At 40.4% G+C, this 15,876-nt stretch overlaps 1 protein-coding gene across 1 annotated transcript in view; it reads right to left on the bottom strand.

The window, feature by feature from the left end:
• The window catches only part of AATF (apoptosis antagonizing transcription factor), a 99,581-nt gene that overhangs the window by 22,971 nt on the left and 60,734 nt on the right, over positions 1-15,876 (bottom strand). Inside the window, exons 9-10 of the mRNA XM_026517543.4 lie at positions 9,250-9,317; positions 7,330-7,410 (exon numbers count right to left, since the gene is read on the bottom strand). Coding sequence (XP_026373328.1) covers positions 7,330-7,410; positions 9,250-9,317 — 149 coding nt within the window. The remainder of the gene's footprint in view (positions 1-7,329; positions 7,411-9,249; positions 9,318-15,876) is intronic.

Genomic DNA, 15,876 nt, shown 5'->3' with positions numbered 1-15,876 from the left:
CAAACAAAAATACGATAAATATTTTTATGTACATAATGTTAGCTTTACAGTATTACAAACATTTTTACACATATCGAGTAATTTGATTCTCTATAATACCACCCACAGCTAAGCCTCCCAAATTTCATTCTTTTTTTTAACAAATGAATTTTACAATAACAATAGTGATGAGATTTTTCCCATTACAAGAGTAATAGGAAAAGTATAAATTCATTATAGAAAATATGGGGAAAAAACAACAAAGCACACACACAAAATGCATAGTTCCTGCACCTACAGAGAGCTGTTAACATTTCGATTAGTTATGTCTGTTTTTCATAGTCATCCTGTTACACACACACACACAATTTTGTATTCTCTTTTTTTCACTTAGCATTGTAAGCACTGTCCCATAACAATATCTGGGTAGCTGTATACAATTCCCAGGAGTGGAAATACTATAATACATTTTGAACATTTATATTGCTTCCCATTGTTCACGTTTCTTAAGATGCAAAAACAAAATCTCTGTGCATAGTGGTTTTTTTAAAATGTCTGCTACCTAATTATAGAACGTAATATATAATTCTTATAAAAATGATTCAAATACAAACATGTAGAAAACTGACAAGATTCCTGTAGTCCTATCCCCCAGAAATAATCCCTGCTAACTAAAACTGTTAAGTGTGGCTGTAGCATGTTCCGTATCTAAGACCAATATAACCTCATACATTTTTCACACAAAAGGGAGATTGTAATATACTTAATATTCTATATGACACTTTTTCCCACTGAACCATGTCATATTCTAATCTTTTTCATAGTTGCAGAATATTCCATTGTGTCAATATATTATAATTTATTTAAACTCCCATTAATGGGCATTTATATAGATTGCTCCCCTTTAAAAACCATACTAAACAGTGTTAAAGTCAAGATTCTTATACACAGCGGCGCCTGGGTGGCTCAGTCGTTGTTAAGCTTCTGCCTTCGGCTCAGGTCATGATCCCAGGGTCCCGGGATCAAGCCTTGCATCGGGCTCGTTGGTTGGCAGTTAGCCTGCTTCTCCCTCTCCCACTCCCCTGCTTATGTTCCCTCTCTCGCTGTCTCTCTCTCTGTCAAATAAATAAATAAAATCTTTAAAAAACTTCTTATATATAAATTATTGCATATTCATATATTTCTTCGGGATAAATTCTGAAATGTGAAATTGCTGGTGAATCAAAAGGTACATATATTGAAAATTGAAAGACTGAACCAAAATACCCTCTCAAAGGTTATGTTGATGTATGAGAATATAAATATTCACACAACTATTTTTTTTAAGTATAAAGCATAAGTATTACTAATAAATGCATTTTAATGTCTTTAGACTTCACCAAACTTTGGTGTCCATCTGAAAAAAGGAATACTCTTCTTGGCTGTATTCAAAGAGTGGTTTAATCCACTCTCTGGACAAAGACTACGAGCTCCACTCCACAGTTGTACTGTCCGATTCAGCAGTCACTGGCCACGTGCGGTTATGCGAGCCCTTGAAACCATGGCTAGTCTGACTGCTGCAGATGTGCCAAAATGAGAAGTGCACCAGATTTTGAAGACTCCAGATTAAAAAAAGAATGTAAAATATACTATTAATAGTTTTAAAATAATAAATTGTTGAAATATTGGGTAATAATATTTTTGATATATTGGGTTAAATATTTTTTAAAGACTTTATTTATTTGAGAGAGTGAAAGAGCAGGGGGGAAGGGTAGAGGGAGAAGCAGGCTCCCCACTGAGCAGGGCGCCTGATGCAGGGCTCGATCCCAGGACCCTGGGATCATGACCTGAGCCAAAGGCAGACGCTTGACCATCTGAGCCCTTCAGATGCCCCTAAGTGAAATATATTATTAAGTCCACCTGATTCCTCTTACTTTTGAAATGTGGCCACTAAAACATTTAACATCACATATGTAATACACATTTTTATTGGATGTTGCTGATCTGTGGAATACCTTTACATTTTAATACAATATATTCAATAACTATCAACAGCATGACGAAAGACAGACTTTAAGAAGTAATCACATTGAAGACAATTTAGTAATGTGTACTTAATGCAGTAGATTTCATCTAATCTCAGTGCTGCTGAGGAGGGATGCATGTTTTAGTATTAAAACACCTTTCAACAAGCATACTAAGAAAAGATAAACGTCATTTTGCTGCAGAAGAACAGACAAACACAGTAAGACATCCTGTTACTAAAAGGCCGAATTTAATTCACTTCCATTATGAATTCTGGTTAAATCAAGATCAGAACTACTTAAATATAAGTAGTAAAAATACTGATAATCAACCGTTATAATTATTTCCCCAAAACAAATATTCCTTTTTTAAAAAAATAAATTATTTTCTAGCATCCAACTAACAAGCTGCCATTAACCTGCTATCATTTAACTAATGTTCGTCTCTGCCACGACATTTCTGGAAATCTTCTCTCTCCAGCTCTACCACAAACAAAGAGCAGAACCTGCTTCCTAGTGGAACCCAGTGTCGGTGACGACCACTGCCATACCTACCAGCCCTTCTTGAGGTCTCATGTAAAGAAGTTATTTATAATAGTTTCATCTAGCCTGGCTACTTGTTTAATCCTTCGGGGCAGAACGCTAATGTATCCAATATGTCATTCTGGTGCCTGCAGAGGCCAGTAAGTCCTGCCCAGAGAAACAAAACAGGCCACAGGTCAAAGCATGGGCTCCGCAATCAGACCAGTCAGCTCAAATCCTGACTGGTGACTTCCCAGGTCTGTACGGGCTGTGAGTTACTTCTCTTCTCAAAGCACTTTACAGGAATTAGTGCATCTAATCTGATACCAACCCTCCGAGATGTGACTTTTATGAATATACGCGTTTCACAGGTGACGAAACTGAAGCACGGATGTAAACTAACTTGCCCAAGGTCTCCAGGCGGGTAAATAGAAGAGTAAGGTTCAAACCTGGACAGGTAAGCTCCAGAGTCTGTGGTATGTACACTGCTTAGCAGAGTTTAATAAATGTTATCACTGTTGCTATTAATAAAGATCATTCTCTGATTCTGACCACATCCCTCATATTCCTGGTCGCAGGAAAGCCTGGTGAATATGGATGACAAAACTGCAAAACAATGCAAAACATAGGACCTTTTTTAAAAACTTTTTTTTTTAAAGTAGGCTCCAAGCCCAGTGTGGAGCCCTAAACTTATTTTGGTGGGGGACATGATGGGGAGGGGGGGAGAGAGAGAGAGAGAGAGAGAACCCCAGGCAGGCTCCACGCCCAGCGCACAACCTACATGGGACTCCATCTCACAACCCCGAGACCAGGACCTGAGCCAAAATCAAGAGTCAGACACTCAACCGACTAAGCCACCCAGGCAACCCAGCCCCAAACTTTTTTTTTTTTTTTTTTTTTAAGATTTTATTTATTTATTTGACAGAGAGAGAGTCAGCCAGTGAGAGAGGGAACACAAGCAGGGGGAGTGGGAGAGGAAGAAGCAGGCTCATAGCAGAGGAGCCTGATGTGGGGCTCGATCCCAGGACTCCAGGATCACGCCCTGAGCCGAAGGCAGGCACTTAATGACCGAGCCACCCAGGCGCCCCCAAAACTTTTTAATTCAATAATTAATTTGTAGTAATTTTAGACTTGCAGAATGACTGCACATGTAGGAGAGAGAGTTCATGCATACCCCTGCCCAGCTTCCTCTAGAGCTAACAATTTATGTAAACATAATGCAATTATCAAAATCAGGAAATTAACTCTGGCACAATACTACTATCCAAATTACACAGCTTTCAAATTTCACCGATTTTTACCTCGTGTTCTTTTTTTTTTTTCCAGGATCCAATCTAGGACCCAAACTGTACCTACCTGCGATATCTCCTTAGTCTCCTTCACTCTACGACAGTTCCTCAGTCTTCCTTTGTTTTCCATGACTCACTACCGTCTACAGAATAAAGCCCAAATTCTTAGCATGGCCATGACCTAGCACTCACCTACTCATACAGCCTCATCTCCTGCCATTCCCCCATAGTCACGTGAATTTTCTGCCAAAACAAATTTAATTACAGTTCCCAAAATGGCCACGTACACTCTCAAGTCTGTGTTTTGGCAAATATTATTCTCTTTGGCCTTTCGCCAGGCTGACTCTTCTAGTCCGCTCAGTGTGAAGTGTGGATGGCGTCTTAGTCTAAGTCTTCCTGAGCAGCCTGCACTCCCTCAAGGGCAAGCAGGTGACCCCGACACCAGGAGGACCTCCAGCACAGCACTTCCCGCACAGCATCGCTGTCTGCTTATTGCTTGTTGGCTTTTCTCTCTCTCTTTTTTTTTTTAAGAGAAAGAGAGCACATGGGGGAGCGGGGAGGGGGTTGCAGAGGGAAAGGGAGAGAGAATCTTCAGCGAGATCCACGCCCAGTGTGCAGTCCAACGTGGGGGTCTGATCTTACGACCCTGAGATCATGACCTGAGCCAAAACCAAGAGTCAGACAACACTTAACCAACTGAGCCACCCAGGCACCCCAATGCCATCTTCTCCCGGACATACTCCTCAACGGCAGAATGGGTCTTACCTGGAACCTAATACAGTTCCTAGAACTTCAGAAGGAATCCTTTTTTATTGGGGAAAAAAAAAGATTTATTTATTTATGAGAGAGAGAGAGAGAGAGAGAGAATGAGCAGGGAGGAGGGGCGGAGGGGGAGAATCCCAAGCAGACTCCCCTCTAACCAAGGAGCCTGACTCGGGGCCCAATCACACAACCTACAAGGTCATAACCCCAGCCACAATCAGGAGTCGAAAGCTCAACTGCCTGCGCCACCCAGGTGCCCCTCCTTTCTTACCTTTAATTAACCGCGTCTTACATTGTAATGTTTAGCCCCATTGAAAGAGAATGTTCTGGGGGCGCCTGGGTGGCACAGCGGTTAAGCGTCTGCCTTCGGCTCAGGGCGTGATCCCGGCGTTCTGGGATCGAGCCCCACATCAGGCTCCTCCGCTATGAGCCTGCTTCTTCCTCTCCCACTCCCCCTGCTTGTGTTCCCTCTCTCGCTGGCTGTCTCTATCTCTGTCAAATAAATAAATAAAATCTTTAAAAATAAATAAATAAATAAAATAAATAGAAGGTCTGTCTCTCACTTGCCTGTTGCCAGAATAAGACTTTAAATGTCTCTGGATATATGGGCAGATGTGAATCTAAATTACTATCGAAATGCTACAAAACCAGGTGTATATATTTGCAGTGACCGTACCTCTAAGGAACAGTTGATTGAGGTTAGCTTAGTAAATTAATATAAGAAAAACACATGCTATTAAAACAAACTCCTGTTTTTTTCCTTTCAACTTAATAAATAATAACCATGATAGTGTATTTTGATTTGGGAAACAACAGACTCATGTTCTCCTAAGTTATTTGCCATGCTAGAAAAGTACTCACTTTCCCAACACTCACCCAGGTTTCTTACTCCGTGTTATGTTTAAGGTTATAGCCATTTCTCCCTACCTGGTGAGCGTGTTAATTTTAACGACATAATCACCCCAAAACATCATCTGGCTGATTAATGAAAGGTTGGAATTGTCATAAAGAATAAGGGAGCACAATTCTTGCCCTCAAGGGGCACACACATATAGCTACTTGCCTTAACAATAATATAGAAAAGGGATATTCTCCTCTCTCAATTCTTTTGAAGATGGTATATTTGCAACAGCAATAGCAACAGGTAAACACAAGAGAAACCAAGGAAATTAACACTTTTGAATGCTTACTATGTACCGGACATTTACACGTCACTTTAATTTTCAAATCAAATCTATAAAGCAGGGATTATTATTGCTACTTAGTAAATGAGAAAAGTGAGCTACAGAGATAAAAGGACAACCAAAATCATACAGCCAGACAGTGAACCCAAGCCTCCCAGGATTCCAGGCTCCTCCCTCTAGAGAACATTCATAGTCTCATAAAGCTGCAATTTTAAAGGCACAGTACTGGAGAAAAATCTGATCTCAACATTAAAGAGTAAGTTTGGCTCTTGAGTCTATGCTCTTAACCATCCCACTAAAAACAAATCTGGAGAAGTATGAAGACTTGAAAATTCCAAATGTGAAAAAAGTTAAATCATAACAGTTTAATCTGAGATTTAAGAAAGTGACTTTGAATAAAAAGATGGTGAAAAGCTGCTTTACACTTCTGCAAAGTTAGACAGAAATACGTATTTCCTGGTGAGTTTATTAAAAACAAAAACAGGTTAATTAATTAAGGAGTGAAATCTGCTTCTCTGAAGTCACTTAAATATGAGACAGATCCACATATGTCTAAAGGGAATTCAATGACAGGCAGTCTAATAAGGATGTGGAATTAGCTATCTGTCTAAACTGTCCTAACACAATGAGTTTAAGAATTTTTTTTTCTTGTGCACCTCAATCATAAGTAGTTTCTTTGACATGGAAGATATTATGTAACAGACATATAATAAAATATTATCTATCTGTATACCATACGTACACACACACAAGACTGAGGGTTTTCCTATAGTCAGAAATCTGTTTTCTCATAAAAATTGTATTTCTCTGGGCACCTGGCTGGCTCAGTGGGTGGAGTGTGTGACTCTTGACCTCGGGTTTGTAGTTTGAGCCCCATGTTGGGTGAAGAGCTTGCTTAAAAATAAAATCTTAAAAAAAATTGTATTTCTCATCTCATTTAAGCACATAGTTAACATTCTCTGGGATCCTTCATTTGTATCTTCTTAGCATAGTGTGTACATGTATGGCCTCATGAAAATGGACCGATATAATCCTAGTCTAAAGAAGCATCCAAAGTAAAACTGTCATATTGTTCCATAGACATCGCTTTTTAACACTAAGAAAAATTCAGGGCCCCTGGGTGGCTCAGTCAGTTGGGCATTAAACTCTTGATTTCAGGTCAGGTCGTGGTCTCAGGGTCATGAGAACGAGGGCCGCATCAGGCTCCAGGCTGGGCGTGGAGCCTGCTTAGGATTCTCTCTCTCTCCCCTTCCCTCCCCACTCCCATTTTCTCTCACTTTAGGAAAAAAAACAATAAAACAAACAAACAAAAACCTAAGAAAACGAAGACAACTGCAGCTATCTTATTTCTCTTTCAGGAAAATGCAGGTGTAATTTAACCCATCCCCTTATAGCAGAACAAAAAGGAACTGAAACTATAGTATTTCCATTTCAGAGTAAGAAAAACTGAGTCCCCAAAAAGCCCAAATATCGTTTTCGTTATTTCTCTGATCCTTAAAAACAGAATCATCGAAAGAAATAGAGAATTGACACAACAGCCAAAATACAAGAGCCGTAACACGTTAAAATCTTTTCTAAAAAGTAACTCACCGGAGTTTCCTTCCTTTGCTGGCTTTCCTATCTACTTTCTTGTGGATTTTGCTTCGTAACTTCTGGATCGCAAGCCACTGTCTGGGAAATTCACAAGCAATGTTATGCATCATCACTAACAGAAATAGTTATACCTATTGACAAATTGGAATTTTTCTCACTAGCAACCCCGCAGAAGAAATCATCAACCCACATCAAGTTCCTCAAGAGAGTCTGGGGCCAAAGCAACTAATCAATTGAAGAGGATTTGTGCAATGATAAAAAAACAAATGGCAGCTGGGAAATTCTACAGCGAATTTGGTTAACAATGCTCCTTAGTATCGAGAGTTGCTGTGACGGGCACTAAATCTCGCAGTCCTCAGGAAAAGCCAGCAAACTGAGTAGAGCTGTTTGGGTTTGCTTTCAGTGTTTCAGCTGTGCAGGATGTTCCACTAATACTGCAACTGCTGTTTGGTTTAAATACAGGAATTCTTCCATTTTCCCTTTGTTAATACCCAAGTGCCTTTTCTGGCACTTTCCAATGTTTGCTAATTTTTTACAATTATTCATTACTGACACTAGCTTTGTGGCCATCTTAATTTTCATTTCATCGGTAGTATTTAAGAATGTGCTGCTGAGAACTAAGGGTTCTTTCCCCCCAATATCGTCTCAATATGACTGTCACACCTACAAAAAAGTTAGCAGTAATTCTTTACTACCAAATACTGAGTCAGTCTTCAAATTTCCTCGATCATCTCACTTTGACAGTTAGTTTGTTTGAATCAGGATCCAAACAAGATTCACATATTCCGAAGTCATTTTAGATGAAAAGGAATTACTTTTTCAAATAAAGGATACTGGTTAAGAAAAATCTTCATAAATTCCTCACACGAACAAATGTGAAAAAAAGGAGAAACAGCAGCAGCTAGTCATCTTACCTGATTTATACAACGAAAACTCAACATCAGAAAAAAATAATCTAGGGAAATCCAATTACTGTAATCTTAATATAATCTTAATTACCATAATCTATTTTATTGTAAAGTCAGATAAATGTACAATATAATCACCACTTAAATGCAATTTGCTGTATCACATTAAATTTATAGTGAACAGCTCTCTATAGCATTCCAGAGATACACAAAATATCAACAATATCCTATCCTAAAACCCAAATAATATTTTACTCAAATAAAATTATTTCATCAACACCAATTTTTGATTGCGTTCTCAAAATGCTGCTCTGCCCAGAATCCCATTCTGGCACTCGCAGCTTTTGTTTCCTTTCATGCTTTTGCAAATTATGGCTCATGGCTGTTTAAATGTACACTATTCATTAGGTAGCACTCTAAATGCCCTTTTTATTTTCCAACCACAGGATGAAGCATACACACAAGAGCCTTCCTTCACTACTTTACATTCTACCCTGACATCTGGGTAATGCTGCCATGTTCCATTTCTAATTGTGCCGAGGCTTTTACTGAAGGGGTGGAGGTCTAAATTAGGGCAGACTCGAACAAAGCAGATTCAACTATGAGCAAGGAACCTGTTGTGCACAGTGCCACATTCTGACAGCTGAGAGCACACATTTGGGTGGTTGCTTTTTATCCAGTGGTCAGAGACTGATACAGATACAATCACAGCCCAAATTAGAGAGCAAAGAGCATAAGAAGGACTTTGAAAAACAAAGCCTAAAACAAAGACATATAAGGGCTTTATAATTTCTTATTCAACTGCACTTAAGGCAAGGTGTAGGGTAAACAGGATTTCCATCACCTTGTCATTCTAGCTCTTATTGTCTTAACATTTTTTTTTTTTTAATGTTGCTTAACTTTTACAATTACAGGGCCAATCACTGCCTTTGAGGCAGAATTAAGGGGACTCAAAGGGAGAAACTTTATACAGGCTGCTTGCATGAAGAGAAAGCCATATCTAAATTACCTTCCCATGGCCACCTGATCATTGGGATCCAAGGAGCTGGTCTTCCGTTCTATGAGTTCTCGAAGGAGCTAGGAGAAAAAGGAAAGCAACTGATTTATTTATCATCTCCCAGCACCAAGTGACTTTAAAAGGGCACAATAGGAATTCTGAATGGCACAGTGACAGCTCTAAAACTACAATCAATAAGGGACAACCCAGTGGCAAGAGCATGACTGAATTCCCATTAACCCTTTCATATTTATATATCTTTAAAAAGGTGGCTATAGCAATAGCTGGGAACAGAAGTCCATTTGGAAGACTTATTGTACTGCAGTTCATTTCAAATGGATCAATGAGTGTGCAACATTCCCTTCATTGCTTTTATGATTAGTTTTGTCCACCTCATCGATACCAATGGAGAATCTTTAAAAGGTCAGGTGGGAAAGGCTGTATGGCAAAAAGGAAAACACATCAGCTTCTCACCAATAGGATAATAGTACATGCTTAACTTCTGACCGACAACCTCCAATAGTCAGGAAGGTCTTCCTCAGGCAACAGCCTTTATTACATATAATTAAAAGTGTGAACTTCATTCTCTTGTTTTCCATGGCTGGTACTCCACCATGCTTACTACAAAGAGATTTAACCACGTATGACACCAACACAATGACGGCCATGACAATTTTAAAAGGGAACCTGACAGGAGTCATATGTGTGTACCCCAAATACTACAAAGAGAACCAGTCTCTCATCCCACACAGTGAACTCCATGGGAACTCTAAACTGCTCTCCTACTCTGCTCTTAGTCCTGGGCAGTCCACGGCATATGACCGGAGTGTAAAGCTATACCTTTTCCACAGACTTAAGAATATGCGTTGGATCTTAAAGTCCTAGGTGAAGAGAAGTAATGTTTAAAAATTAAACATTAGGGGCGCCCGGCTGGTTCAGTCGGGAGAGCATGTGACTCCTGACCTCAGGGTCGTGAGCTGGAGCCCCACGCTGGGCGTGGAGCCTGCTTAAAAATAAAGAAAGGTTAAACGTTAAAGGAGGAGAGTTTTAAATTACGATAATAAAATTGGATACATCTCTCCCATACAAGTGCTATGTGCAGGGAAATAGCCACGGAGATTAAAAATCCCAGAAGTCTTCTGCGAGAACTCCAAGGGGAGACACTAAAACAATCCTGCTCATCATCTGTCAGTCATACAGGTTTGACTTTAAAACTTGTTTCTTCACCAAAAAAGGTAATGATTTCGTAGGTGAGGCATGGCAGCAATACAGATATGTCACCAAGTTAAACAGCTGAAGTCTGTGGGAGGACAGCGAAGGAGGAATAAATTCCTATGAAAGTAGTTCACTCTCTAATTTTCATTTGTTTATGTAAGGAGGCACAGGAAGATGTAAAACAAATTTATAGAAATGTTCATTTCCATATAAGATGAATCTTTATTGCAAAAGGGAAAAGGATATCTCGATCGCAATTAAAAACCCTCCTGTGATGTTTTTTCATTTGCTTATTTTGGACATTATTACTACAGCAATTACGTTTAAAAATGCGGGGACCAGAGGCCACTGGTTTATTATCACTAGAAAACAGCAAGCTATTTCTCTACCCTGTTTATCTGATTGATTCCCAACATCTTTCTGGCAGCCAATCTATCAGTTTATCTCCCCTACTTCATCACAGTCACTCCTGGCAGCTAAATACAAGATCCAAATCCAGTGTTACACAGACATACGACACAGTAAACCCGTGTAGCACTGCTACTCAGTCAACAGCTGCCCTGAAGGCTGAGCCAAAATGGGCTCCTGGTTCCCAGTCAATGTTCTGTCAGAAGCATGGCTGGGGGGGAGGGGTAGAAGGGGGAGAGGCTGATAAGAAAAACAGAAGAAAAAGAAGGGAAAGAAAATACGAAAAGGGATGGGAAATAATAGAGGGGCTGCAACCCATTGCCTTTACCTTGTTCCAGCCACAGAAGAGACTGGAACAACAGTTTCTGATTTTCCTAATCATCTCTGATCCCTTGAGACCGGGGCTGTCATGGCCACTGGGAACAAGTGCTCGCGGAAGGCTGCCCCAGCACAACAGGGTGATCCTCGGCAAGAAAGCCCCATGCGTATGCCCTTCCCGAAGGCTGGAGACTGGAGCCGCACGGCTACCGTGGGTCTGTTGCGTTCGCAGTGGTCCCGCGATTCAAACACCAAGTTGATGCGGCATTTACTTTCGAGCACTCTGTACTGCCCGTACTCTGCGCTGCATTTTCACTACTCAAGTGCCCTGCACAGCGACTCTTAGTCATTCGTAACAAGGGAGATGCTTTTACTGGTCAATCTGGCCAAGTGGACTTTACTCAGTCCGGTGTTGCAGAAAATCCTGTTGTGTGCAAGGCAGGAATAAGAAAGCAGCCAGAAAAGACAAGTAAACAGACTGTTCCCGTGGCTATTGCTATTTCCCACAGCTAACACAATCACTGGGTTTTAATTTAGTTAGTAAAACTGCTTTCAGAAAAGTTACTGAAAAATTAAGCTTTAGGAATATGGCTGAATAATTTAATTTTGCTTCTCAGTTCAATTTTTATAGCTTAACTTTATGCATAGACTTTTCCATTAAAATACAGGTTTCTGTTACAGTTATTGGAGCTTTTGATTTCTGACACAATATTTGTAATTTTCTTTGTGACTTGGAAAATGGAGACATGCGTGAAATATTTTTGTTCTAGACTGTTTAAATTCCAGGGTCAGCTCACAAAAGCTTGACTGCTTCTCTGGTTCTAGGGGAAAATCATAGATGTTAGGTTTCCAGGTCAGCCCACAAAAACCTATTTAACCCATAACAACATACATGAGCAATAGCCCTGATGGTACTGCTCAGCATCTAATCAGCATTTATAATACTTTGTCTAGAAAAATGCACGCCACAATCAGTTAAAAATGGCAGATTGAACACATTAGTTTATCTCTTCTCCCTTCTCAACCCTCTAAAAGACAGGAGAGGAATAAAACGAATGTATTAACCCACGAGAAAGAAGAGAAAGGGAGAGTTAATGAGAGCAGATTTTCATAAATTTTTCAAAGACAGTCAGGAGATGGAAGAGTAAAAGGCAGTTATCACCCAAGTGCCCAGAGGGAACAAAGGTGAGGGTGGAACTAATGAGGCCCACAGAATCCCTGTGAGGAGGAGCTCTGGGCAGTTACCACAGAAGAGGGAGAAGGGGGAGGGGCCAGTGCCACTGGTCTTCTCCACTATCCCACAAGTGACTATCCCCCTCTCCCACCCTCTCTCACCGGGAGAAAAGAAGTTTTCTTCTCTGGAAAAACTGAGCCCCAGAAGCTCCAGACAGAAGGCTGTGAGGCACAGAAGGCTGGGATGAGGGAGAAGGGAAAGGCGCTATGCCAATCCCTAGAAACTTCTGCCTCCTTCCTTACCCTACACACAGCATCCTGACACAAAATCCCCAGGCAGGAGAGCAGAGGAGTCGCTCTTGGAGAAACTGCATGGTTGATCCCTCCACTCCCCAGAAAACATCTCCAAGTTCTGTCACTTGAAGAGTATTCCAAACAAGACGTTAGTTCACAGTGCAATTCTAAAGGAGCCCAAAAGCTCTGCTCAGGTTTCAGAGATATTGGGGATGTCTTACTACTAAATAGGCAGAGAGTTAAGGATCCCTTGGCATCTGAGTTAAGGTCCCTACAGACCAAAGCAGGTAGGAGAAGAGGGAACACAGGAAAGTAATGAGGAAAACAAAAGAAACTCAAAAAAAGAAAGAAAGAAGAATGGACACCCTTAGAGAAGTGAAAAGAAAATACACTCCCATAAGAACAGGATGCTGTGAGAAAAGAGTAAAACAAGAAATTAAACACAAAACAGAAAAAATAAATAAATTTCAATAGAAGAACTGGAAAATGAACAAAAATCCTTCAGCTATAAAACAAAAAGGCAAAAAGATAACATCCGCTTGCTTATCTGTAAGAGAAGAAAAAAATCTAGAGGACAATCCAGAATGTCAAGCGTCCAACTAAAAAGGCAAGACAATCAGAGAAACAGTAATGACAATTTCCCAAACCGAAGGACAGGAATGAGCCTGCAAAAATCTAGTCCAACGAATGAAAAAAGACCTTTCCCAAGACACATCAGCATGAAATGTGGAACACCGGAAGTACAGAGAAGATCCTAAATGCTTACAGAAAAAATAGGTCACATATAAAGAGGGTGACCGTATGTCCCAGTTTACCCCAGAGAGTCCTGGTTTATGCCTGTTGTCCTAGTATTCTTTCAGGCTAGTACCTCAAATGTCCCAGTTTTGGCAAGAAATTATATAGTCACCCTACATATTCAGAAATGAAAACTAAGCGGGACTAGACGTTTCAATAGCAACAGCAAGTAGCAGAGCACCGCAGGGCAATACCTTCAAAATTCTGAGAAGGACTTTCGACTGCAAATTCCATACACAAAGGATTAACCAAGTATGAGACTTACAGGAGACATCTTCACACGTGATTTACTTTCCACGTGCTCCTTCCCAGGAAGATGCGTCTCCCTAAAAGGAGTGCATACAGCAGAAGGAGAAAAGACGGGAGAGGTCAGAAAACAGGTCTAACTCAGGAGAGCAGCAAAGGCAGGGCCCGAGAGTACTGATGGCAGAGGCCCAGACAGCAACCGTTCCAGAAAGGAACAGAGTCCAGAGAGCCCTAGAAATAAGGTCTCCAGGGGAAAAAGGCAGAGGGAGGGGAGGTATGATAGGTTCGATGATGTATTCAAGGCATTCGGTGTGCGGGGGGAAAGAGGAGATACACAGAACACTAAGCATATCTTTTGAAAACGGGCATTATTAGCTCTTGGAAAAAACAAGTGTGCAAGGAAATATAATCACAGTACATTTACTTGGGTATTACATTGTAAACAGGGACTTTTCACAAAACTGTGACAATAAGTACACGAAGAGAACGGAGAAGAGAAGTGTGGAGGCAGAAAGTACAGAAGGGCTAGCAGCTCACTGCCACAAGGGAACTCAAGATGATTTGATAAATGACTGAAACTGATAAATCAACAGTAGTATAAACATACTATTTAAAACCCAAATAAAGTATTGGAAGTTTTTGCCCTCCAAAACTTCTCAGCAACATAATACTTTACCATTTCTTAGATAATGCATGACCCAAGAAGAATTTATCGGGATTTATTTGGCAATGTCCAGAGTATACAGTAGTCCCCACCTTATCCCTGCTTCTAGTTACCCGCCACCAACTGGGGTGCAGAAGCAGATGAGCCGCCTCCTGATGGGTCATCAGAAGGTCCACGGGAGCCTGACGCTATTGTCGCATGCCTGCGCCATTCCCCTCACTACGTCTCATCACGTAGGCATCTTATCATGTCACATCATCACAAGAAGGGGGAGTACAGTATAATAAGATAGAGACCACATTCACATTTTTATTACAGTATACTGCTACAATTGTTCTATTTCATTGTTAGCTATTGTTACTATTCTCTTACTGCGCCTAACTCATCAATTAAACTTTTATCATAGTACATATGTGCAGGAAAAAACAGCGTATTTAGGGTTTGGTACTAACCATGGTTTCGGTGATCCACTGGGAGTTTTGGATCATATCCCCTGTGGTAAGGGGGAGGGCATTACAGGTGTTCTGAAAATCCTGCCAGTCTGCAAATTCACACTGAGAAATTTTGTAATTCCCACAGAGGAAAAAGACAGAAGGATCTAGGATATATTGATTAAAGCCCTTATGAATATTTTTCTGCTCCCAAAAACAAAACATGGCAACACACCAGAAATAATACCGATAACACTGACTTCGATTTGCTGCTGCTAACACCAAGGAACTGTTAACAACTTTACTGAGCTATAATTCACTTACTGTATGATTCACCCACGCAAAATGTATTAATTCAGTGTACTTTGGTAAATTCACAGAGTTGTACAATCACCACCACATTTAATCTTAGAACATTTTCATTCCACCTAAAAGAAACCCCAAACCTATTAGCTATCATCCCCAGTAAGCCCCACCCACATACTCCCATAGCCCTAAGCCATCCCTAATAGGTCTTTAGGATATGCCCATTCCAGACATTTCATATAAATGCAATCATACAATTTATGGTCTTTTATGACTAGCATATTTGATTTAACATGTGTTCCAAGGTTTATGCACGTTTTAGCATATATCAGTACTTCCTTTTTATAGCTGAATGATAGTCCATTGTACAGATAATACCATATTTTACCTATTCATTAATTGAGGGATATTTGAGTTGTCTCCACCCTACAGTTATTATGAATGCTGCTATGGATGTTCATGACAAGTTTTTGTGCAGACATGTGCTTTCATTTCTCTTGGATAAATACCTATGAGTGGAATTGCTACGTCACATAGTAACTCTAATGTTTGACATCTTGAGGAACTGCCAGCCTGTTTTCCAAAGTAGGTGGACCACCTTACATTCCCACCAGCAGTGTTGGACAGGTCTGACTTTTCTACATCCTCGTCAGCACTCGTTATGATCTGACTTTTTGATTGCAGCCATCCTGCTGGGTATAAAGGATCACTTCAGTGTGGTTCTGATCTGCATTTCCCTGACGGCTAACGAGGTTCAGCATCCTCTTGTGCTTATTGATCATTCGTATG

This window comes from Ursus arctos, unplaced genomic scaffold, assembly GCF_023065955.2.
Source record: "Ursus arctos isolate Adak ecotype North America unplaced genomic scaffold, UrsArc2.0 scaffold_24, whole genome shotgun sequence".
NCBI lineage: Eukaryota > Metazoa > Chordata > Mammalia > Carnivora > Ursidae > Ursus > Ursus arctos.
This window is presented reverse-complemented; position numbering and strand designations above follow the sequence as displayed.